Here is a 26,765-nt window from a genome sequence, read left to right as displayed (position 1 = left end):
CAAAATAGTATGTATGTCCTTGGAAAAAAATGGTTTGTATCTCTGTGAATCAGAGAATTGGAAGCTGAGAGATTATGTAATTCCTGGCTGTAAAAAGAGCCATTCTGGATGTTTCAGAATTTCATCCTACACATGAATCTCCTTGGTAGCTTTAACCAAGCAGCACCATGCTATGCTGCCCTACTTCTTTGCAAAGCAGATGTCAGTGTGTGTGTGTGTGAGAGAGAGAGAGAGAAAGTTTAGATTAAGTATTTTAACAGTGTAGCGTCACTGCATAGTAAAGCCACTGTAGATGCAAGCTGAGAGGAGAACAGTCAATGTAAAGGATTGCTTTGACAGCCCATACCACAACTGAGGACCACCAAAAGAAAGATTTCTTTAATGTCTTTGCCTTCAGCAACCTGAGTTAAAATCCAAGGTGAAAAGTCTTGACTCTTAATGACATTAGAATAGTTTGGGCATGTGGATGTGTTCCAAGAAAGTGTTGTGGGCAGTGTGTTAGTCTGAAGCTATGTTCTACTCCAAATATAATGCAGGTTTGCCATTTTGGTATTTGCTGCTGTTTGCTGTGTCATAGATGCTGAAGTACTCTGGCCCATGTCTAGTCTGCTTCATTTATGTTGTGGATCGGGTGGGTGCATAACATGAATGTTTCTGTGCATTTCTTTTGAGAGTTAAAATGTAGTGGTGATTCTAGTTTTATAACACTTAGTGCGTATAAAGTACAACTGGAGACTTAAGTCATGAAAAAATGCTTCTGTTAGCCATTATATGCAGCCTAAAAACAGCAGTGCATTTGATGAATGCAAATGCTTCTATCTTGTAAAAATTTCCATTCCTTCCAATTAAGTTTGATTGGATTAAGCAAAGCAACAGTGTATTTTTATTGGCATGTCAGAAAGGAGTGAGATTGCATTCGTTGTTAATCAGAGGACTGCCTTTCTCCTGCAGTGCATTTGTAAGTGGTAAAATCTGTAACAGACTGTTTGCAGCACACCCTGTAAGTGGCATTAATTTGCCACATCCCCAGTTCTTCCAATGGTAGTCAAGAATGATCAATAATTGATCTTTGAACACTATCCAAATGATCCTATTTTGAACAACAGTTTTTGAGGAAAACATTTTTTACTGGTGGCAATATTAATTTTATCTATAGTGAATTATTTCAACATTTAAATTCTGAAGTTCCTTTTAATTTTGTATAAATACTTTTACCGCCCTAAATACGCCAAAGATCTCTTCCAACAGTAGGAAAACTGGTGGCTTTGTTCCCCACTTCTACTGGTATGTCAGAAGGACAGCTTCAGAGTACTTAAATCTCAAAGAAGGATGCTTTAAACACAAAAGAGAAATTTTCAATTATGCCGTTGTTGAAATAGAAGGAGGAGTGATAGTTATGAGAAGTTCTTTGGTCTTTGTCCACAGATGGCCCAGTTAGAGTAGGGGCAGTATCAGGGATGAGGCTTGTGTCCTGAACTTCGGCCCATTTGGAAGAAAAGGACTCGTGTGAATCCGGTAGCCTTGTACCACCAAAAAAGGCAGTTTTTATTCTTTGGCTCTTAGCTCTAACCATTCTACCAAATCTGGCATTCGTATGACCTGTTGGTAAGCTGATTTAGCATGCTGAGCTAGCATAAAATTAACCTGCAAGAAACCCACAGCCTGCACTAGAGACAGTGGCAGGAGCAGAAGGAACATGACTGCCTCTGTGGGTACCAACTGCCTGCTACACTGGCTCAGCTGAGTTGTCTCACTGCAGCTGCAAAGTTTCCTGGGTCAATTTATTGTTGTTTAAGAAAAAAAAAAAAAAGGTTCAAGTTAGATTGTTTCCATTGTTGCTTCTTGAAATGCATCATAAGTAGGAAAGTGGAGCTTCGTTTTATAGTGACGTGAGGCACGTTTGTAAATGGATGTCAATATACATTTTGGTAAAAGTTTGGACTTGTCAACTTCATTGTTTATCAAATCTGGGAACAATCAATGAAAATCCCAGATGGAAAACTACAGCATGTTCCAACAAACAAATCGGAATATTACAGAAACAAAGCCAACATGCTTTTTTTGGGAGCGTGGGCTTTTTGTCAAAGCATTTCAATGCTTTACAGTCTGCCCCCTTGTCGTTCCCCCACCTGCTATGCATATGCACGCCCAGCTCTGCATGGTTGTACTGGTATGATTAAAGGCTGCAGGGAACTGTTGTGCAGTGCGGTGGCAGCCATAAGAATCGTAGAGGCCAACTTCTGAAGCTGTCTTTGCTGCTGAGAGCATTGTGTATTTGTGTCCTTAGTTCCAAGTAGGTTTTGGTTGGCATTGTGTGCTCATGTTAAGGAGTATTTCCTGTGTTCTGTAGTTTTGTTTTCTCAGTGTTTCTATCTGTTAGACACTTTTGCATTAGAAGCCATCATATGTGTTAAAACTTCCATTTTAGGGAGGAGATTCTGCAGAAAACTTTATGGGAAAGGGTGTCTACTCATGTGATTGAGAATATATACCTCCCAGCAGCACAGACCATGAACTCGGGGACCTTTAACACCACTGTGGACATCAAACTAAAGCAGTGGACTGACAAGCAACTGCCTAATAAAGCAGTAGAGGTGAGAATTTAGTTATTTTTAAAAAAATAAATCTGTGCAAAGCCTGTTGAGATGAAAGCATAGCTCCAGAGAAGCAAGATGATGGTTTGAAGGGCTGATTGCAGTTCTTCTAACCAGTTTACATGTCAGAAAAGGCTAACAGAGTCTTGATGTTGAGAAGCATATACAGCAGAAACACTGTATTTTTCTTTTCTGGTGAATTTTCCCTATTAAAGACCAAAAAAATCCTTCCTTTTAAAAGGTTAAACAAACCCTTCAAGGTAGGTATATTCATATTTAATACACTTCTGCAAGTTTAACAGAGTTCCACTTGTTACAGCATAGCGAAGCAAAATTTAGTATCAACTTTAGTAATAATGGATGAGGCAGGAAAGGATAAGGCAATGACTTACTCTGATGCTTGTATGTTATTTTCAGAAAGTATACACATTTTCATACTTGCAATAATTGCCATAAACATTCATTTACCAGCTTCTGCGTGGTATAATGGTCCATTTCAGCAGGCATTGTTTGTGACTTTCTAGGTGGCATGGGAGACTTTGCAAGAAGAATTTTCCCGTTTCATGACAGAACAAAAAGGAAAAGAGCATGATGATATCTTTGATAAACTGAAACAAGCTGTCAAAGAAGAAAGTATTAAACGACATAAATGGAATGAGAGAGCGGAGGATAGCCTGGTATAATGTAGTGGGTTTTTTTGTATTGTTGACTAAGTGCTGTTTAAATCTTTTTGCTAAAGTTGCATATTCGTTATTTTTGCATTCTTTTAATGCAATAATGAAATGATAGAGACATGTGTCCATTTCTCCTTTTCTGTATAATGTTTTAATTCAGAGTTCCTCAATTCGTTTTATTACCTTTTGTTAGTTATTGTTCTATATAACATGTAATAAAATTGTTTGGGTTGGTTCAGAAAAAAGTGCTCCATAATCCACTGGCTGCCCAAGGACAGCCGGCTCATTTGTTCTGTTAAGTATAGCCACATAAAATAACAGCGTTTCATTACCATCTTTATAGATTCTGTAATCTGGAGGGATTTCATATTGTTTGCTTTATTTTTTCCATTATTTATGCTAGGCTATAGAAGAGATTTAAATTAAAGGCACAAGAGAATATTTTTGGCAGTGCTTTGAAGAGGTGCCTCTTGAATAAATCCCGTGTGCCCAATACGTGCTGGTTTTATAGACATCAAAAAATTAAGAGAATGTCAGCAATTTTTTTTTTTTACTAAATCCTGAATAAATGCTTTTACTGTACGCTAAAATGATGTTCTGTATTGCAGCGAGTGATCCAGCACAATGCCTTGGAAGATCGGTCAATATCTGATAAACAGCAGTGGGATGCAGCTATTCATTTTATGGAAGAGACCCTCCAAAGTCGTCTCAAAGACAGTGAGTTGTGTGATATATTCCACTCTTGTGTGCTTTTTAAGCTGGGTCAATTTCTGGATCTAATTCACTCCACTGCAGTACAAGCTTTTGTATCAGCACAACTGAGATAGTGGCGACAGTTTAAAATGGTACCGATACTGGTAGAAATGTTTGACAAAATACAGCCACAGAAGCTAGTGCTCTTGCAATGTGGCAACTGAAAGATGAGTAGTAGAGATCTGTAGAGTCAAAGAATGGTGCAAACACACATGTAGAAGAATAGGATAAGTTCAGGGAAAGTAGTTGGTCCAGTTACTGTTATCAAGCATAATTAATTTTGATGCAAGTTTCAACAAGGTAAGTTGTTTTTTTTTTTTTTTTTTTTTTAAAGTCTGACTTGGAGCCTGGAGGGCTGACTCAGTGGAGGGATGTTATGTTTTTTAAATACATCCTTGAAGTAATTACTGGTTGGCAGTCATCTTTAAATTTTAGTAAAAGACATCAACTGTTGCTTTAAGTAAAAGACGTCTGTCTTAGTGTCATGGTTTAACCCCAGCCAGCAACTAAGCACCAGGCAGCTGCTCGATCACACCTACCTGTGCCCCCGCTCCGCCCCTCTGTGGGATGGGGAGGAGAATCAAAACCAAGTAAAACTTCTCGGTTGAGATAAGAACAGTTTAATAATTGAATTAACTATTATTACTGTATTTTATTTTTATAATAATAATAATGAAAAAGAAGGGAACAAAAAGAGAGTGAAATAAAACCCAAGAAAGACAAGTGATGCACCGTGCAGTTGCTCACGACCCACTGACCGATGCTCAACCAGTTCCCGAGAATCTGCCCCTTCAGGCCAACTCCCCCCAGTTTATATACTGGGCATGATGTCGTATGATACACAATATTCCTTTGGCCAGTTTGGGTCAGCTGTCCAGGCTGTGTCCCCTCCCAGCTTCTTGTGCCCCTCCAGCCTTCTTGCTGGCAGACCATGAGAAGCTGAAACATCCTTCACTTAGTATAAACACTACTTAGCAACAGCTAAAACATCAGCGTGTTATCAACGTTATTCTCACACTAAATCCCAAACACAGCACTGTACCAGCTACTAGGAAGAAAATTAACTCTGTCCCAGCCAAAACCAGGACGCTCAGTATGGCATATCTTGTGTTATTAGGCATAAAATAGTCCATTCTTGATCTTGTACCTCACTTCAGAATTATGAATTTGGCTAGTTTACGTATATTTTGACTGGTACTTAATACCATGTTTCCTTTTTTAGCTGAATCTGTTATTGAAGATATGGTGGGTCCAGACTGGAAAAAAAGATGGTTGTACTGGATAGGCCGCACCAAAGAACAGGTAAAAGGGAAAAAAATTAAGAATTTGTAGCTCACTACTTTCAGAAAACTTTGATTATTACTTGGTAAATTTTTAAAAAAATAGCAGCCCTCTTCACACTATTTAGATGATTGCAAAAAAGAAGATTACTTTTAAATACTTTATAATTACTTTTACAGTTCATTGCTTTAAATATTACACCACAGAGAATTCTGTATACTTTTTTCATATTGCAGATACTTAGTGGTTTGTAAACTCTTTTCCATTCTTCAGCTGAATTACATCTTTGCTATTATGCCATTGACCTGAATATTAAAGTTCTTCCAGTAGAAAGAAATTGATGAAAACTGGGTGGAAACTGGGCTATTCTCTTCTATGCTTTCCAAGCATGCCTTTTAAGCAGAAGTCATGTGCAGTTTCCTAATATGCTCCATTTAGATTTAATTAGTATGTGGTAGAGTTACCATGACCATTCTAGTCATAGTTGTATCTTCTGATTGACCATCTCATCATAACCTCCCTTCTCGTTTGCTCATCGTTTTTGGAAGTTTCTTTTGAATTTGAATAGCACTTTCTATTCAATGCCCAGAGATGATGTGCTTTTAATGTTACTTTTTCTAGATGTTTCTCAAACTGAATCATACTTTAAAGAAGTAAGTAGAGTTTAAAAGAATACAGTAGAAAGTAATTGTTTCAGAGGAAGGATTTTTACAGTCAGCTCTATGCAGCCAGGTATGGGAGAAAGGCAGTGACTTCAACCTATCTTACTTGAATTTAATGGACAGCAAGTTAAAGGTATGAATCCATGGAGAGTTCTTGCTAGCTATTAGGCAAAAATTACAATTTTCATCAGTGTAACAGGTGATATGTGGATGTGAACCCCTCTGGCAGATGTTCCTGGAGGGGAAAGGAGGCTAACACCTATGACTTCTTTTTCCCCACCTTTCTTTTCCTTTTCTGCATTTCTGTGCATAATGAAAAAAAAAAAAAAAATTGGCAGTGAATTATCCATTAAAAAATACTATACTTGAGGTGTCTTTGCACAAATGCCCTTTTGAGTCACTTAAATATAACAGTTAATAGTGTTAAAGGTATTTTTCTGTTGTAGTTTATTAAGCAAGTAGACTATTGATGATGTGCTGATCATCTCTGAGTCTATAATAATAAACTCTAATCATTCTTGTTCTAGAATATTCGTAATGAAACAAAAAATGAACTTGAGAAATTAATCAAATGCAATGAAGAACATGCAGCTTATCTGGCAAATGATGAAGTGACAACTGTCAGAAAGAATCTTGAAGCAAGAGGAATAACAGTGGACCCATGTCAGGTAAGATGCAGAATTGTAACAAAACATATGGAAACCCCCTGTGTATGTTTGAATGTTCTTCGTAGACAGCGTACAAAAGACTCCATCTCAATACTGAATTTGTAATCCAGATGTTTCAGAATGAGGTACTAAATAACAGCTGGCATGCAATTCACACAGTTCTGTTGACTGTCAGACAAATGCAGTACAAGGCTTCGGAATCTGTCGGTTTAGACTGAAATTAGAATCTTCTGAGCAGATTTTCTAGCCTGTGTTACGACAAGGCTTGTTTAAAATCATTGTTCAGATGCTATATAATGGAGTCAAGGCCTTTGAGCTAGATACAATAAAAACGTATGCATTCCTAAGGTTTTGGTGTGGTTGTACGTGCAGCTTGAAGTTCACAGGTACACAGGAGAGAGGGAAAGTTTGTAAAAATACTTGGAAAAAGGCAGGGGTTTTTAGAGTGCCCTAAGAGAATGTATTATACATTTAAAATGTTGTGGAAAATGATTTATCTCATTTCAGTGTAAGGCTCTTAACCATAATTAGAACTTTTATCTAATGAAATTAAAGATTTTAAATAATTGAGAATTCAAACATTAATAAGTAATAGATGTATGTTTCCTTTAACAGTGATTTATTTTCTGCAGTAGCTGGCTACCTTTTCAACATTAATGCCTGTACATATTAAAGTTAGAAGAGTTATTTAAATACCTGCCTGCTGCTTTCCTGTACAACACTTAGCTTTTTGTAAAGGTCAGAGTAGTAATCCACATCCTCTACATGAGTGCAAATTGAGTTTCCTTTCTAGCTAAGCAACTGATTTACCTTATTTTATTTTATGGGATTTTTTAAGAGCCAAATTGATATACGTATTTAATTTTGAACAACTGGAACATAAACAAGCCTAATCAAGAAAAATTACAAATATTTCTTTACATAAGATGCATTAAACATTTCCCTATGCTTTAATCTGGTTTAATTGATAAATTAATGAGTACCATTCAAAACTGTATTCTCAGTGTTAACTTGAAGATTGCATCACATGAAGAGCAGAACAAATTGTCCTGTTTTGTAATATAAAATTTAAATGTATTTTGGCTGCAGACAATATTTTTAAGCAGTTATGTTAGAAGCATGGAAGAGTAGATTTTTAACTTGACAATCATCTGTAACATTGCCAACTCTAACACATTAATCATATCCCAGTTGCAGACAAATTGCTGAGAATTATATTTAAACATATATTACATGATAGTGGTAGTGGAATTTGGAGTTGTATTTTCAAATTAAATGCAATCATTAAACTATGCACAATGGTGAGTGTATGTATTTATTTAATCAGATTTAAGCACTGTTTTCCTAGATTAAAGACACATGGCACCAAATTTATAGACGATATTTCCTGAAGACTGCTTTGAACCACTGCAATCTATGTCGAAGAGGCTTCTATTATTATCAGAGGCATTTTGTGGACTCAGAGGTAAATCAAAGAACAGATATGCACTGGTATTTTGCCTTAATATTTCCATCTCAGTTGAAAAAAAACTTTAGAAATACTTGAAACTAGCCTAACTTTTCTTTTATATCCTTTGCCTTGAGATAGCTGGTGATCTTAGGTATGTTTTACATGAGGCTTGTAATTGATAAAATGCCATCCTGGTGGTAATTATATAAAATGACCACTAGGTTTCAGTCGTGACTTAAACATCTGTTGCTTATCAATGTGTACAAAAATACACTGATAAAAGCAGTATTGTACAGCTATTGACATCATCTTGGTATATTTCTCCATTTCTCTTATTTTCCCATTGATTCTTATTTACCTCAGTGATATGAAAAATTCAGAAAACATTAAGTCAGGGGTTTTTATGGGATAAGTATGAGAAATAAGTCTTTAGAGTTAATGCTTGGAATGCCATGTGATCAACAGGGGGGGGAAAAAAAAACCCAACAAACTATGGTGCTTAGAAATAGATCTTTTAAGTCACTTTCCAGTTCTGTAAGCTCAAGCTTGTGCAACAAATGACAGTATGCATGAAGTCGCACGAAGGAAAGAATATACAGTTTTCTTACCATTATATTTTAAATCGAAAAGAAATTACTGGAAAGGTAGAGCTCCTCACTTTCAGTGGAGTTTTGTTTTTAATGAGAAACAGTGAGGCCCATGGAGACAGAAATCTTTACTGCTGTAGAAGTACCTTTGCCTGTAGGAGAGAAGAGAGATCGTAGAGTGGAGAGCTGCCTCTCCATGACGCTTCCTTTTCCTGTTACTGTCTTTTTAAGGAGTCCTAATGTGAAGTTAGTGCTCTCTCCTGCCGCCCTTTGCAGGTGTAGCAGCTGTCTCTTCTGTTGTTAACAAATATAGCCCTTGGCCCAATACTGTCTTCGGAAGCATTTGTCAGACCAGGGAGTCACAATGTGGAGTTCAGCTGTTGTCCTTCAGTGTTTCTATGAACAAGTGTGGTGTTTCAGTGAGCATTAGGTTATACTCACCAGCCTGCACATAGTGTGCAAATTGTTTTCCTGTGATATCCCTCGATATGGCCATTTCTGTTGAAAATAGTAGATGTAAAGGTGATGCAGTGTATTAAGCAGGGCTGACACAGTTCTTGAGAAGTACTTTTGGTGGTTTTCCTTGTTACTTACAGCAGTTATTCTGTGGGATTTTTGTGCAAGATCAGGATGTGTATACATGAGTGTACAGTTGCTGCTAAAAGTGTCAAGAGATCCTTGTAAGTGTAGGATGTTCACTGGACATCAGAGGTCTGACACTACAACTTCCCTCATTTCAGCTTGAATGTAATGATATTGTCCTCTTCTGGCGAATACAGCGAATGCTGGCAATCACAGCAAATACGCTGAGGCAGCAGCTTACTAACACTGAAGGTAAGGCTCATAGTGGGTTGAGGTGTTTGAAATAAAATTTGTTTAGAAATTTTCTAGTGTTCCTCTGGCTATGTGTTCCTTCTGTGCTTAGCATGGCTGGCTGATTTTTGTGTCCTGGTTAGGTAGTTAAAAGATGTAGAGTAAATAGAATTTGACATTCTAGTTACATTAAGGGATTTAGTGTACACAGAAAGTCAAATAATTAAGACACTCTCTAGCTTAAAGTATTTTCAGCTTAAGTGATGCCAATTGTCAATATCCATTTCCAATCAGAAAGAATTTCAGTAAGTAGTGACTATATTATTTTTTTTCAGATCTAGCTGTAGATTTTAATTTTAAAATGTTTAATATAAAAAAAGAATCAATTCTAATAGTTTTTTTAAAAGCTATGCAAAATGTGCCATGTAACATCTAGACAAGTTTATACAACAGCAGCTTCCTTATAAAGCAGCATTTATGTAGCAATCAGCTAGTGCCATGGTACCACTACTACAGCAACCTTTGATCTGTAGAATAGTTTTCAACCTGCTTCTTGAAGAAGGTGCAAGTAAAAGGTTTGAACCTTGTGATGTGATACAAGTTACCCTCCAGGGAGAAGAAATTGCCCCTGAATGTAGAAAGCCAGGTCTGTCTCTTCAAACCAGCTACCTCATGGCCCAAAATTAGGAAGTTTCATTACTCCCTCTAAGTATGAAGGGCAAGGATATGAGTGTTAAGATGGACGTAATACTACTTTAAAGAGCTTTTGATTCCTCTTAGCCTTGTATGTACAGCAACACCCCTCTGCATGTCGTCAGTCCTTCAATACCACACTCTGCTGTCATCATTAACTTCTTTTTCCATCCTTCACCTTAAATTGGCTTGGCCTTCATTCATCTGATGAGGGGGGTGTTGATAATGGAAGTGTAACTGTTAAGAAGGAGGCAGCAAGGATGCTTAAAATAAAAGATTTGTTGGATACTCAGTCTCAAAGAAGAAACTGCTGAATTTAATAGACAGCAAAGCAGTCTACAAATATTTTTATCTCTTTCTAAAAAAGTCATCCAATAATGATTTAATTCAGAGAGAAAACATCCTTTGAAGTTAAAACATTTTTCTCAAAGAATTTCATGTCTTAATGGCCCAAACAAGGGGCTTATGTGTTCAGAAGTTTGCCTTTTCTTCAGCCAGATTAGTTAGTTTGGTAACATGTACTATGTCTCCCACAGACCTTAACAAAATTTTGTCCTTCTATCATTACAGGTGCAAAAGTGTTACCACTCACTTTTTTGTTGTTGTTTTGGGTTTTTTTACAGTAAGGCGCTTGGAGAAGAATGTAAAGGAAGTGCTTGAGGACTTTGCTGAGGACAATGAAAAAAAGGTGAAGCTCCTAACTGGCAAGAGGGTCCAGCTCGCAGAGGATCTCAGTAAGTACTTGCTCTGTAGTGTTTTGGAACTAGTTTGAAGTGAAGCAAATTCTGAGAACTGTCCTTGAGAACACTTAATGTGATATGGGTTGTTTATGTGCTAGCATTTAATTAATATCACAAATGGAATTTTTCTTAAATACGGTCAGATCTTGCTGATTCAAAGGTGGACATGAGTAAGTATATATATATATATATATATATGTGTGTGTATATATATATATATAAAAAAAATACTGATTAGCTGGACATGCCTGTGACTTACTGTCCAGCTCATTCTAGGCCATGTATACAGAAACAAAAACCTGTCAGACATGAATATCTGATATGTTGTGCTGATTAAACTGGGATGACTGTTATATTAAGAGATTCAACAAGAAACAAAACCTAGCAGATTTAACCTTCCAGAAGGATTATAGTAGTTTAATGCTTTGAGTCACTCAGAAAGTGTGAAGGGCTTTTGTGGTTAATATAGTGAGATTTTAGACAGTGAAAGTTTTTAAGGGGACAGTCCAGGCTGAGGTGATACTTCTGTTGTCTTACCTACACATTCAGTAAGGTTTAGCCTGACTTTTAGCTGATGGGGCTTGCTCTTGCCCATATATTGTTGGCTTTTAGGCACCATTCTGCTATTTTTCTGTGAGACTGCCACTTAAACCCCAGCTGTACACCTGGACTGGTGGGGGGAAAAAAATAGTGTGTGAAACTGAAAAGAAAAAAGCTTATGATAAATAAAGTTCATGTAGATATGTAACTGTCTGCATCTTGACATCAGATGACCTTTCGTCTTAGACCTTTATTTTGTGTTTGGTGTAGAAACTAGTTTTCTCGTAAAATATGACTTTGGATATTTAATTCAGATTAAATGAGTGCCGTGGTCAGTTTCTTCTTTTATTTAGCAACGTTTTGATATCTAGGGTTCAGTGGGATAGAAAAGCCTTCAATTGCTATTATTTTCCTATGTATGAATTATCTCTGCCATTTTTTATGTCCACAGAGTCATAAAAAACAAATGTTTTGCTTACAATAAACTCAAAATCTAAGTATTTATTTTTGCTAGTGCTGGTTTTGTTACATTGGAAGTGTTAACTTATTGGAATATTTACTATATTGTTAATAAAATTCCAGTCGGTTGTGGTATTTGTTGTCCTTTAGAAAGTGTTCTATTGTGGAATTGTGAGCAGGAGTTTAGTGAATCTAGGGCAAATTTTCTGGAGTTTTTTGACTGGTCTCTGAAACAACTGGTATGACTATGTAATTTTTATGATAGGTTCATAATTCTCTCCAAACATCCTGTGTTGCTTTTGAAACCCTGTATCAACCTTCATGTAGCCATTCTCTTAGGGTGGGTGGAATGTGTTCTACAAAATAAGGATTTTTCCTCACTCTGTATATATGTTGAGGTACAACTAGTGGTAGCCTGCATAGTGGGACAGATATTTAATGAGGAAGTTATCTCCTTTATTAGTGAGCAGTGCTGTTTGCTTTCTTGCTTTGATGCTGGATGCTAGGTTTTTTCCTGAGCAAATACTGGTATAGAGTGAAACTTGGTGATTTTGTTTTATCCTTAAATACTCCGGGTTTCAAATCAAAGTAAAAGAGCACTAGCAAACACATAATGTTTAAATTAATCTGTCTTTATTTTGCACTGAAATTGACTTGGAATTTTTGCTTTGTCAATTGTGCTTCTCACCAGGGTCAGGAATAACCTCCCATTTCAAAGCAGTAACAGCTAGGGTTGTTATTTTGTAAACTAAGACTAGACCTGTAAGAGCAGCCTGTCTGTGTGTTTATAATCCTTGGTATCTGGATATTAGTATATATGCTTCAGGTCTGTAGTATGCGTTTCATAAATTACTGTGTAGTGAAAACACCATCACTGCACTGTATTTCTTTAGATTCAGGAGGTCACAGATCCCACACACGTTATTCTAAGGAAATAATTGTTATTCAGCATGAAACGATGTATGATGACATGTTCTGTTTTACTGTACCTGTGGGAAGATTTTAAAGCTCCCACTGCTTAGCTCTGTAGTCAAATCAGCAATGTTCTCTCTACTCTCTGTATGCTTTTATTGCAAAGTGGGTTTAATTTTTATGGACAAATGACAGAAAAAAGGGATTTCTTTGCTTTCCCTTAGTGAACAGAGTGCTTTTCTGTGGTGCAGTGGGGTTTTTTTATACTCCTGAGACAGACTTTTATAGTATAGATCATTGAACTCTCAGATGTCTATGCAAGTAATTTCCTTCTTACAGCATTTAGTGATGATCTGGACTCTGCTTAAGGAAAAAAGATCCTGACTCCCACAACACACATTCATAAAGTACTTGTATTTTAATTAGGAGTAGAATGGAGGGGATCTCCTGAATCATGAAGTCCAGTCTCTGTTCCAGGCAGCTGTGTTTATATAACCCAGCTCATTCATGTATCTTGAGCTCCATCTTTAAATCAGTATTAAGTTGTTGAGGCTCACTACTTACTCTGAAAATATGTTCCAGGATGTCCTTCCTCTGAGGTTAGAAACGGTCTTTTAATTACAATTTAAATTTGTAAATATGAGGCTGGCACTAGCTTCCTGATTGGAAACGGTGCTTGCAAATCTAAATTACTTGTACACCTGAGGTTGGGATGCTTCCTCTTGATGCTGCTGATATGGCAACACTGTCTCATTTCTGTTCCATCAGTCTTTTAATGCTGAAGCACTGGAAGTGTTTTATTGTTTGTTCAGGATACTTGTTCACGTCAAACTGTTTCTAATGTGGGTGACCCAGTCTCATAATGAGAGCTTATACAAGACTCAAAACTTATTTGAGCAGGCTTTATTATGTGTTCTACAGCCTTGAATGGTATGTTAACCCTATATGTGAGTGTTCCTTGATGACCTTGAGGCCCCAAGTCTTGCTCCTTCGTGGTGTTTACTTCTCAGGTTTTATTCTAGGTACTTTAAAGAGTGTAAACAGATCTTTTGAACGGTTTCTAAGAAATTAAATATTTTATAATGTGCTGAAGGTTACTTTTTCTTCAAAGAAGAGGCTTTAAATGTGATATGTGTACTCCTTATCACAGGTATCATCATGGTACTTGTACCAAGGAACAATTACCGAGTTTATGGAAATAAAGAAGCCCTAGGACTAGAGACCATCTGTAAGAAAGGGCTGTAAGATACAAAAAGGGGCAGAGCAGAAGATAAATAGCTGAATTGGAAAAATTTATTTCAAAAATGTCATAAAGTGCAATTGGTCCATAAGAATACCTGTATTGAAAGAGTTCCACAGTTAGTGTATCTCAGTGTCCTGTCCCTGGCAATGAGCAGGCATATGTACTTGGGGAACAGGGTAAGAAAAGGTTAAGCATGCAGTAGTACTTGCCCAGTATGCACTCTCAGCATCTAACAATCTGTAGTTCCAAGATTTCCTAATCCTGAGGTAATATCTTTGTGATTAATACCCATTCATGGATTTTTTTTTTTCCTCCTGTGAATTTCTCTAATTGCTTTTTGAACTCGTGTAAACTTTGGCATCTGCAACATCCTGTGTCAATTAGTTCCAGAGTTTAACTACAGATTGTGTGGAAAAAGTACTTCCTTTTGTTTGTTTTTGAGCCACCTGCCAGTTTCATTTCATTCTCTGTAGTGCTTGCACTGTGAAAAACATTCAGTAATCTTCCCCTATACGTTTTTTGTGCCACTCATGACTTCGTAGATGTTTATGCTACCCGCACTTGCTCTTCTTTATCCTGGTTTGAAAAGTTATCATCTGTGTAGTTGCTCCTTGCATGGGCATTGTTTCATAGCTTCAGTCAGCCTTGCCACTCTTTTTTCCCCCCTTTTTTAGTTCTACTAAACCCTTTTTAAGATAAAAGAGCAGAACTGCACACAGTATTTGAAATATGTCTGCATTCTGGGTTTATACAGTTGCATTATGATGCTTTCTGTTTTTTAAACTGGTCTTTTGACAGTAGAAGTCACACCTTCTCTAGAACAGTATCTTTTTAATTATGTTTTTCAGTATTGCATAATACTTGTTCTTTTTCTGGAAAAAAATATATCGATGAAAGAAAGATTTCAACATAAATATTATATTTTATGTTGTTTTATTTTTAATACAAATGATAGAGTAGTAATTTCAGCGGCAATATGCTATAGTTCTATGCAAAATTGATAGCACGTGGATAAATCTTCTTTCTGTAGACTACTTTTTAACATGGTAATTTTTTTTAATGTTGAGCTCCCAGTGAAAGGCTTCCCAGAACTACCAAACTGTTTCCTGACTTCCACTCTGCTGGACTTGCTGTTTTTATATAAAGGGCCAAAGGAAACTTCCTTAATAGTGTGAACTTTGTGCGGTAATTAAGTCGCCATACAGCTTTCCAACACAAGATGGCAATGAATGGCCTTTGTAGGAGGAGTGGGGAGGATGAGTGTGCAGCAGAGCTGGTGCCAAGCCTCCCATCTCTGGTTACTTTTTCTTGCTTTTTGATGCATGAGCATGGCTTGGGCAGTGGGCATTGGTTTCTTGGATGTTAGATTTTTTTCCTCTTTGAGGAAGATGTACTTGCCTAGCCTTGTACCTCTTGGTTTTCACTCTCTGTTTTTTTGTTTCTTTGTATGACATGTAGCCTATGAAGATTTTAAGGGATGATAATTTTTTGTCAGTTACGCATTTCTTGTTAGCAACTGCATGGAAAGTAGTAGTTTAGTAAGCTTTGTTACTAAAACACTATTATGAACTGAATGCTTTAATCATTTTGGAAAGGGGATCTCCCAGTGTCTTATCCTAAACCTAAGCTACATATATTCATATTGCAGTAGCATTTAAAACGTGCTAGGTGGTGCACATGTACATTAAATACTTCAGTGAATCCTAGCTTCAGACCGTGAGCAGGAGCTTTGCCATTGACTTCACTAGAGATGAAATATCACAGACCCCAAAGAAATACACGTGCTCTATCTTCATTTCTTCTCCTTTGTTCCTTTTAAACAGCTAGACTGTGAACGTTGCAAAGGCATCTTTTATGTGCACAGGATAAACACATATAGGGACAGTACATGCAAAGCATCTTGCCAGGTCAGCATACTATTCATCCAATATCCTGTTTCCTCACGAATTAAAAAAAGGAAAAGAAAACCCAGAACTTCACCAAATTATAAGTAAAACCATGTGCATTTACACAGGGAGAGTCAGTGGCAGGAGGTGGGAAGGGACTTGCGGAATGCCTATGGAAACTTGATCCTGAAATTACTAGGTATGAATGTGAAGGGGTCAGCCTCCAAGTTCATTTGTCAGTAATATTGACACCTGTACAGGTGTCATGGGCTAGCTGAGACTTCTTTCTGCACAAAAGCTTTTTGAAACTTTTGAGGAGTGAGCCCTCACATGAAGAAAAGATAGCTTAGGGCTATTTCTTTAAATTGTGTCATACGTTTGTAACGTGTGAAATATAACAGTTTGCAGAACTTAATTATTTTCTTGTAAAGACTAAAACATACAAAAAAATAAATAAACCAGTGTTACAGTAAAATGCTTTCAAGTTTTATATCTAAAGTCATTGCTTTAAAGTCACTTAACTTTTTCTGTTGCATTGAATCCATTAGTGTTGAATGTAAACCTTTTGCAAACTTTGAGTGTAAATGATTTAGTATCATATATGCATATAATAAACTTGCCATTTTAATGGCGTTAGAAAGCTAATGTTAGCTAATGTTGGTACTTCCATATGCAAGTTGCTGACTCAGGATCTGGAATTCCTATGATGTATTTGGCTAAGCTCAGTGGGATCTGTCATGTCTGTTGTATGTAACAAACCAATTTAAGTCCAAGTGAGTGTCTGGTTTTGTTATGCATTTATGCAAAGTTGAGGATAAAGTCTGTGAGGAGTACTTTACAGATAATTACGTACTCTGTAGTTACTTTTTTTTTTTCCTTTCATTGCTGTTAGCTGCAGAATAAAAATGTTGTGTGAAACTAATTCTGTATTGTGGTCATGACTGTACCCTAATAAAATTTCAGTCCCTTGAGATGACTGTCAACGCTATTTTGATTTGACCTCTGTCCCACATGACATTGTTGATTACATGTGCTCCTTAAAATCATGCTTTGACTTGGCTTTCTAAGGCCTTTGCTTCCATTTTCCCTTCTATTATGAGCTTCAGCTTTTTTAAAAGATCAGTGTTTCACAGAGGGTGAGGCTCAGCTGTAGGGGGAAGGATTTTCTCTCAAATAAGCAGATCTTAGGTAATTTTTCTCTATAAACCAGAGGCAGACAAAACAGCTCAAAAAGCAATGGTTAGTAGTCCTTAAATCGATCCTTAAGTTGCTTGTTCAGAACCAACATGGGTTTTGGTGTTTACAAGATACAGAAAAAAAAGTATAATTGTGAAGATATTTGAATGAGAGCCCAGGTATCACCCCCACTGCTCAAAGACAGACCTAGGAAAGAGGAAACTGTCCTAGGAAATCCAAATGGAGGAGTAATTTTATTAGAATCTGCAGAATTACAGTTATTTTATGCTCTCATTTTTTCCACGATGCCTAAATACTGGTGGTTTAGAAGCTACGTAAGTAAAAATGTGGTCACTTCATAGTTGTGAGACAATTCCCAGAAGTGGCAGCAGTGTTGCTTTGCTCCTTTCAGCTGGTCATAGCAGTTAATGTCTGATCCTGAGTTGGCAGAACGTTACACCAGGAGGTGGTGTGGCCTTCTAACCAAAAAAAAAAAAGCAGAACAGCCATTTTCCTCTGGGAATCACGGAACAGATCTCCAACTTCTGATAAGCATGTGCAGGGTAGCTGCTGTCTTCACAGTCCCCTGCCCGCAGCTTCCCCCAGGACATCAGTGTGGCCTGCATCTTATCAGAGGCTGGCTGTCATCTAGGGCGCATTCATTTCTGCCCAAATCCCAGTCAAAGTGCTCATGCGAGCCGTCTGTATCTAACGAATTCAAGCTTGTGCTGGTGTTGCCAGTGTGCTGGTGGCAGGATGACTCCTGTGCTCCCTTTGAGCTCTGTAGAGGTCCTGGTGCTCTGTGGCACAGGAAGTCAGAGGGGCAATGTGCTTGGGATCCGTCTGTGCGGTTGTGCTTCCATTTCCCCTTCCTTTCAACGTGAGCAAGTCAACAACAATGCATCCCTTTGTTTTTAGTAGATTTGCTAACTTTCTGGTACTCTTAGAATGCAAATTAATTGGTTTTGCGTGATTATTGTGTTTTTAAATCCATGTAGATAATTTATGAAATTAACGCAAGCAAGTGTGCTTTGACGTGAGAGATCCTGGTTGAATGTTCAAGTTTGGAGTTATTTTTCCCTTTTTTTTCCTCTCTGAGTTTTGGGGCAGCTGCATGAAACTAATGAATTAAAACCAGAAGAATGTGTAGGACTGTCTGTGTCAAAGTGCAGATAAGATAGTTCCTGCTTCATGTCGTGGCAGAAAGTGCTTTAAAAAGCTGCATTTTCTCAGAGAGGGAAGTAATCCTCAAGGGAGAACATACATCACTTGTAAACCTCCCGTGATGGAGTGATGGTTTACTTAACTTAAGAATCCCAGATGACCGAAGTCTGTCTGCTGTGATTTCTTAAAGTTATTGATGAAGAGTTAGGCACTGATGTCCAGATTCTAAAACAGATCCTTACAAAGTTCAGCACATTTGTCACTGACTAAGCGAAGCCTATCACTTAAAGTTGACATTGAAAAATAATGATAAACTGCTACATGAGGAATGACGTATTTAATGCCTGTTAATCTTACTCTAGACCAGTGTCTTTTGTACTTGAGGGTCATTCTGATGTTGTCTGGCAGATTTATTTTTTAAAATTTCCTTAATGATGCAAGGATCAAAACATCTAATTGGATGCTATTTTCTTTTTAGTACTGGTTGCTCATGAAGGTATCTGTTAATCAAAATTTAAATAAATACTTATTAAGGAGAGATGAGTATTTGTATAAATGCAAACTTTTAAACTGACCAGTGTATGCATTTGTTTTGAACTAGTATGGAACCGAAAGCTGGAGAAGTCAGTGTCCTGTATGTTGCACATTGTTAATGTTGTAGTGGACTCCACTTTGCTTCAATTTGGAAGTCTATATAAAAACAAAAGGGAAGGAAATATTTTCAGCTAGGAGTGATAACAAACTAAGAAAAAAACAATAGAACAACCTGTTTTTTCTTTAGGGCATGATGACTTCAGTTTCTGACTATCAAAAATTAAGTCTATTATTATTATTATGATCTAAAAATTTAATCACTATTTCATTTTTCAACATCATATTTTAGAGATACTTTCATGTAGATAGTCCTGATAGCATATTATTTTATGATCTAGCGAACTACTGAGTATGCTTTATTTTGGGTGGAAAAACAACATATACCTTTTCTGATGTTAAAGTCTCTTTACAGCTTTATAGCCTTAAGGTTACAGTAGCCTTTATGTAAGTAATTTACCTTTGTAGCCGTATATGTCCTTTCTGCATAAGAAAAAGTTATTTTTTTAATTTTTTTGCGTCACCAGATGAATCATTGGGTAATATTTCTGGTTTGCCTTTATACTTTCCACTATTTCCACCCAAAATAATGAGCGTCATTGTGTTCTGATTCAATGTAGCTTAACAGTTTTGATTTTGAAATTAAATCCTTCTGTGGCCCTAAGTCTGATTTAAGATGTGAGTCTGTTTTATGAGGTTGCTTTGTCATTCTGCTACTAAGCTCCTTGTAGCTGTCCAGTAAGCAGCACAGCTAAATTCTGTTGAAAGATTGAGTTATTGGAATAGTTTTAATTAAAAATCTAAGGTAGAGGCAGAGGACTGAAAGGTTCCTAAGTGCTACCTTGCTGTTGTAGACATGGTGATTCTCATAAACTTGCAGCTTAATATAGATTAATAAACATTAAGCTAACCTTAATGGCAGTACAGGAATGTATAGTAGTTTGTGACCTCAGGTCACAATTGGGTAATATTTAGTTTCTTTTCTGTAGGCTAGTGGGACTGATGTGAAATAGCCCATAGAAACATATCTTGTATAAAGTCAGTAGTCTACATAGTTGTCAGTTTTGCTTCAGCCCCGTACCTCAGTTCTCATATGCTCTGTCAGAGGTAGAAAGACTTTGTGCTTGCCAGCCTGAGATGCCCAGGGGACCGCTGCAAGAAATAGTCAGCTTCTGTTCTGTTCAACTGAGGAGGCGGGATATGTGTTGCTGAAGCAGTTTCGCTAAGCTGCAGAGGTCTCGCTTGTGAATCTGGGACAGCTATAGATCAAGACATTGATTAGTAATCTACAATTTCATCATCACAATGCACAGTTCCTGTTTCTGGTCCTAAAAAGCATTATTAGCAACACTAAAATAACGTACCAATGCTCAATACCTTGTAAAAATAGCTGAAGTGTTTTCAGATGAACTCTTTTCTACTGCTGCTTGGTTATCTTTAGTCTGAAATACAGTTGATACTGTTTTGTACAGGCAGCTTATAGCTTTGCTCAGATAAAATATACAGGGATTAATAATTAATATGATATTAATACTTGCAACAGAAGTGACTTCACTGGTGGCAGTTGTCTTTTTTTCTCCTCACCACCACCCCCACCCCACCCCCCATCTCAAATGACTTCTTAAGACTAAGATTTTTATTATGTTTCTACAGCAGGCTAAATATACAATCGAGGTGATCTCTTCCTGTTTTAGAGGTGGATTCACCTACAACAGGGAAAAGAAAAAGTGTACACTCTATATATGTCTTCGTAGGAAACAGGCTGCTTGATGTTTTCTCCTGTTGGTGACCTGGTTGAAAATCTTTGCATTGCACTATCAGGCAGAGTTTGATGAACTCATATTCATGAAATTGATATGTTGACTGACCCTTGGAGATATTCATAGTGATATTAAAATAGTATGGTTAGTGCCTTGTCTTGTTCTAGGGTTTAAAATAAATATTTCTTAGAGGATACTGAAATATTATCTTCATCTAATTAATAATGAAAGCATCTCAGCTGATGCACTTGGATAGTTAAAGCATGTCCCTGTCCTTATTGTCTTTATGGAACTGATAAACTGGAGTACAGGTATTCTGGATGTTGCTGAGATTAAAATACCTTTTATCTCAGGATGGCAAAGCGATTTAAGGCAAGTAGAAAAGTTGTCAGTAACTCTGAATATAATGGTGGATGTTTAGCTTTATTTGTCAGAGGGGAAGCCTGATTTGTAAATGTATTTATGTTTTTTTGTATCATAGTTATCCCATTCCAGTGAACGTACTTTGAGGTCAGAATTTATAGCAAGAACTCAACTGGCTGCAAATTCAAATCTCGTTACAGATTGCAATACATATAAGAAACATTTTGTAACAATAAAGGAACGCTACTACAACGTAGTATCAGTTAGCATCTTCAGTCTAACTACTAGTTATTAAAGGGTACGCTAGCTATTTTCTGCAATCTTGCATTTTAAGGGCTGTATATTTTTAATGATTCATGGACTTACTACATGAACTACTATAAATTCCATTTAAACTCTTAAGGTTCTGCAGTGCTTTTATTACACTAATGAGCTAATTTTTAGAGAATCATTCACATGATTCATCCTCCTGCTCAGCCTTTTTTTAAAATCTTTTAGCTGCTGAAACTGTCTTGACAAACCAATATTTATAACAGTTTGACAGCAGGATGAGGAACAGCGTTTGTCTTTGTAACAGCTTAAAGAAAAGGCCTTTCCAGCACCCAGCCATGCAGTTACAATCTTGACCTCTTTCTTATGCTGGGAACATACATACAGCAGACAAGCAGCACCTCCCATGTGTTTTCTTGACCCTTTGACTGTCCATTCACTTCCCATCTGTTTTGCAGCCTTAAAGGAACAGAGGGGGCCCTCTACTTATAAATCTGTCTTTGCAGCTGATAAATGATGTTCTGTCTCTTTAAGGGCAGCCTGGGTGGTTTTGTCGTTCCCTCCCCCGCCTAAAACTTTAGCTTTCCTCTTGGCCTCATCCAGAGGAAAATATGCTATGTGAACAAGAGGAAACTGGCAAAAAATGTGATGGGTAGTTTCAAAGGATTTTCTAAAATTCAGCAGGACGTGACCTTGCAATGATCAGTAAATTACAGTAGCTGCTAGGCTGTGGTTGTGCGAGACATGAGAAAGCGTGTTGATGCAGGTCTTGTAACTGTAGGTGGAAAGTCTGCTTTCTGGGGCATTGTTTGGAGTTGCTGTGAGCGTGCTGCCTCGTACTACTTCGACAATAAGTAAAGCTTTTGCACGGCCCTTAAAAAAATCCAGGAATGTGGTACAAAATGTTGAACTCCAAAGGGATGATTTCACCCACCACCACCTCCCTTCTCCACCTGACTGTTCATAGAGAGTTGTATACAACCATGGGGTTTGTGTCTTAGGTAGCCCTAAGCTAAAATTCAGCACAATAGCAAACTGTGGATCGACATTTCCAGTTTTTAATGATGTGCTTCTGGGCATTCTGATGAAATTTGAGTACAAACTGGGCTTTCCTTTTTACTAGAGGAAAGATGGTGCATTCACAGCAGTAAATTCAACATTTTTGCCTCTATGGTTAATTAACCAAAACATAGAAGTAACACAGCAAGCAGTGAGAAAGTTTATAAGCAAGGAAGGGATTAAGAAAGGAAGGAAGATTAAAAAAAAAAAAGAGGGGGGGTGTGTCTAAAATCACAATGCAGAGCAAAAGGAGTAACAACCATGAGCTTTCCAGTATCAAAGCCATGTAAACGTTAGTTGGAGGTAGAAATCACTTTAATCTAGAACAGGATTTATAGGTATTAACACATTTTTATCGTGGTTATTTCATGCTACAAGTTTCATCAAAATATAAAACAATGGTGTGTCCAGAATTTTTTTCTTGATGCTGCAACTGAAATTTGACGTCATGTGGGCAAACTTTTAATCAGGGGAAGGTTAAGCTTTTTGATTGGCCTAAAATGTTCATACAGTTTTCTTCCTGTTCTGCTAGACAGACAGACATGAACATCTTTAAAATTCTATGCTAAACCCCTTGGTTTGATAATTTACTTTAGCCGCTTCATTTTAGCAGTGATTCCCCAGCTGCTGTTAATTAGTAGATAAGCTCAGCTATCGGAGGCAGCAATCAGTCAGCGAGCACTCCTTGTAAGACTGAGTATTTCGGGAGTTCTCCTTCTGACCAGCTTATGATATTAGGAAAAGCAAACTTTATCTGTGGCTGTGTCTTTCTGTGTTCACAGTGTATCTAAATCCTCATTACAGATCAATTAGTCTCGTTTTGAGCCTTTTAGATTTAGGATCACAGGATTAATGAAAAGAAAATGAGCGGGTAGCAATATCGTTTCATATGGAGATAAGGAGAGACTGAGCATGAATGAGGATCTCAAGACATCTGAATAAAGAATTTCCTCATTCTGTCAGTGAAGTTTTATAGGATATGGAGGGAGGATTATGGGAATATTCATGACCAGATCAAGAGGCATAATGAGTTGATGTATGAACCAGCTTATCTTTTAGGTAAACATAGGGTAAATGGGAAGTTGAATAGCCATTCATTGCCCCTAGGCCTGTGAATGTTACTGTTCTAAAGATGGAAACAAGGATTTAGTTACAGTTATTCTTCATTGATTTCATTTGATTTTTGGTCACGGTTTAACAGGTGCTGGAAGAATTATGCATTTGTAACTTCAGGTCTGCATTAAAACTGCCAAAGGCCACGTCGTCTTCCTAGAACCAGTGTAAACCATAGTATATATTTAAACTTCTGCAGTACCGTATAATAAGAGTGTAGTGCTTTAACAGCCTTCTGTGATATTGGAGCATTGTGTAAAAGTGCTGGGGTAGTTCAGCCTGTTAAAAAATAGTTTGCTAGCAAGCTGAATGCTTTTAATCTGTGGCTTACTTGTATGTGGAAAAACGCAGTATCACAAAACCTAGAAAGAGCAACAGGTCACTTTTCTCTATCCCTTATTTTACTTGCATAGTAACTATTCTTATCTGAAACCCAAATGATGTTCTGGGTTGGCGTGTTGATAAACCTTCCTCAAAACAAAATGTACTATAACTTACAAGTCTGAGTCGCTAGTATTTTGATATAGGTGTCAATCAAAACCCTACAAATGCAGGTACACAGCTTGTTCATTTCACAGAGATCTTCCCTAAAGAAAGATGGGTAACATCTGACTCTTGAATTGTAACAGTTAATTGTTGTTCCAAATGCAAAGTCACATGTTGCTGATGAAACTATGGGCAGTTATCCCAGAATTGCAGACCCTGCACTTGCACTCATTAGAAGAGTTCTGCCTGAGCATTTACATTTACTGGTTTATTAAGATTAGTATTGTGTAAATGCATAACTGCTATTAGCCTATTTAAAAAGTAAACCAATTTAGCAGACTGCTGCTCTGTGCTATGGAATGGACTTGTGGGAAAATGTTACGGGTTGGCTGGGGTCTGCTGCTGCAGAAGGCTTTTACTACTGCTAAGAATACAGGGCATAGCATGAATGATTGCAGCTATTTGGCAGTCACTGTAACTGTTCTTTTTTAAGAATAGCCAGCATGTTTTTTCAAAGTATTAAATTACCTCAAGACTTCATAATTACTACAGTTAAGCAATCATTTCAATTCAGTCCAAGTATAAAAACTAATAAAGTGCTCATAATATGGAGTCAATTTTAGTATGTCTGTTCTCTGAGCGAACACAGCTGATTCAGTATATTCTGGTGGAACACATATTCGCTATCCTGTTATTTTAATATACACTAATCAGAAAATTAAAATAGATTTTGTTGGCACAAACCCTTTTTTTTTAAGGGTGAAATAATAATTATAGATTTTTGCTGATGGTATTAGTTTTTAGGACTGGAATATTTCATTAGCAAGAGGTTGAGAAGGGAAAATATTTGCACTTAATACTGCTAAATCTGCCTGCTTTCACTGAGTCTAATGGCTTGATCAATGTAAAGAACATAGTTGGGGAAAGCACACAGCAATTAAAAAAAAAAAAAAAAACACATCAAAAAAAAACCCCACATCAAAAATAAAGCTATTGAAAGCACAACATGAAAGAGATCTTCTGGGTTGTGAGATCTAATCTGCAGTTATCACTGGCAACTGCTGCTCATTTTGGAGAGTGCGGTCCAGGATTAATAATTTCCAAAAATATGTCAACTCTGTCCAAGATAACAGGACATTATTTCAAAGGCTAATTCTGAAAACATATAGAGCATCAGTATCAGAAGCCGAGCTAGGTAGTTGCCTAAATAAATGCCATAGAATTAATGCTTTCATTATACAAGAGGTTTATGTATTTATAGTTTGCAGGTCAGTATTTTTTTTTTTTTTTTTGAAGAGATAATACCGAAACACTTTGAATGTGCTTAGTAAGGAGAAGTGATCATGGGACTACTTTCTTTTCAATGGCAGCTTTCAAAGATTCTGCTGAACTGAATCGAGGAATTTTTTTTTTTTTTTTTTTTTTTTTTCTTTATCCCCCTGCCCCGCCCGGTAAAAATCAGCTACTGCTGTTTCTAAACTTCCAAGATACAGCTTTTGCCCTCATACTTCATTTAATATCAAAGTACTTAAAAAAAAAAAAAAAAAAAAAAAAACAACCAACCAAACAAAAAAAAACAGAAACTGAAATTCAAGGAAGTTCTTTAGGACCCAGCGTGTGATTCAACCTCGTGGTGTATCTGTGTTTGTAGATAAGCACCATTGGGGAGGGGGGACACTGCAGTGTTGAAAGTATAAGTGGCTTGCCCTTCGTCACCTGAGAACTGCATGATAAAGACACAAGTTTGAGATTTCTTCATCCTCATGCAGGCTATTTTCCATATTTTATTTCAAATGCTAACTAAAATTCTCTACTTCTGTTAGAACAGAACTACAGGGTTTTGTTGAGTTTTTATTATTATCATTATTATTGTAATTACTCTAAAATGGATTTCATAACTGTCTGTGGGATTGTCACTTTGTTACTGGATGAAACTTTTAGTTCCCTTAACTACGTTCTTAGAGCAGTCTCTTTCGAGGTAATTTTTTTTTTCCACTCATGCTTATGTATCCCATTTACAGCTATTTATTTTATTTGTCTTTCTGTTTTGCTGTTATTTCAGCTTAGCAAAGGAAGTTTATAACATGTTATTGCTAAAGAGAAGAAAATGTTAATGAAAGATTTTAAACAAAGAAAAAGCTCAAACCTTGTATATGATACAAGGGAACTTATGGCTTTAATCCAATAGTATTTTTAGCTTAAAAAAAATAAATGTCTGTGTTTATGCTCATCTAACTTATTTTTGTCTGTCCTACTGCTCTCCCCCTGTTCCTTCATGTTTCTGAAGTGTGTGTTTTTCATGGCTATAATCACACACAGAAGGAGCTTCAAATGAGGATGTGGTGAGAGAGAAGCAGGAAATCTCGCAGGCTTTGGATTCCAGCTACATTCTAAATCTTGCTTCATAAGCAATTTAATAAATCAGATAGGTTATATGATGACAAGTGTTGTATGGAATTGAGAAGAGTGGAAATATGCCTAAAGCCTTGAATTTTTCCCAATCAATGTTGCCTTTTCATTCTTAGTAACTTTGTAGTTGTGTTCAAGTTGTGTTTTTGTAGAGAAATAAACTCCCAGATTTAGTATTTACATATAAAATAAGATTCTGCCCACATCCATCTGGTTAGTACTGAAATGCAAGGAAATAAAGTGCAAGTTTTAACCATTCTTAACATTGTGTGTGCCCTTTTGAATAGGTGTCTTGAGTACTGATGTTTAGTTCCCTGAAATTCTCCCTGCTGAAAGGGCACAAGCTTTCAACTTGTTTTAGAATGATTAGTAGTATTCGTGACACTTGCTGTGGAGAATAAGGATATTTGGTTAAGAGA

General features: G+C 36.9%; 1 protein-coding gene across 1 annotated transcript in view; it reads left to right on the top strand.

The window, feature by feature from the left end:
* Positions 1–26,765, top strand: part of OPA1 (OPA1 mitochondrial dynamin like GTPase) — a 57,368-nt gene that overhangs the window by 27,669 nt on the left and 2,934 nt on the right. Inside the window, exons 22-29 of the mRNA XM_086468487.1 lie at positions 2,429–2,594; positions 3,119–3,271; positions 3,877–3,985; positions 5,244–5,323; positions 6,492–6,632; positions 7,981–8,097; positions 9,410–9,503; positions 10,799–10,909. Of these exons, the coding sequence (XP_086324613.1) occupies positions 2,429–2,594; positions 3,119–3,271; positions 3,877–3,985; positions 5,244–5,323; positions 6,492–6,632; positions 7,981–8,097; positions 9,410–9,503; positions 10,799–10,909 (971 nt within the window). The remainder of the gene's footprint in view (positions 1–2,428; positions 2,595–3,118; positions 3,272–3,876; positions 3,986–5,243; positions 5,324–6,491; positions 6,633–7,980; positions 8,098–9,409; positions 9,504–10,798; positions 10,910–26,765) is intronic.

This window comes from Leptosomus discolor, chromosome 7, assembly GCF_034619465.1.
Source record: "Leptosomus discolor isolate bLepDis1 chromosome 7, bLepDis1.hap2, whole genome shotgun sequence".
Lineage (NCBI taxonomy): Eukaryota > Metazoa > Chordata > Aves > Leptosomiformes > Leptosomidae > Leptosomus > Leptosomus discolor.
The sequence above is the reverse complement of the archived record's forward strand: the minus strand, read 5'-3'. Positions and strand labels throughout refer to the sequence as shown.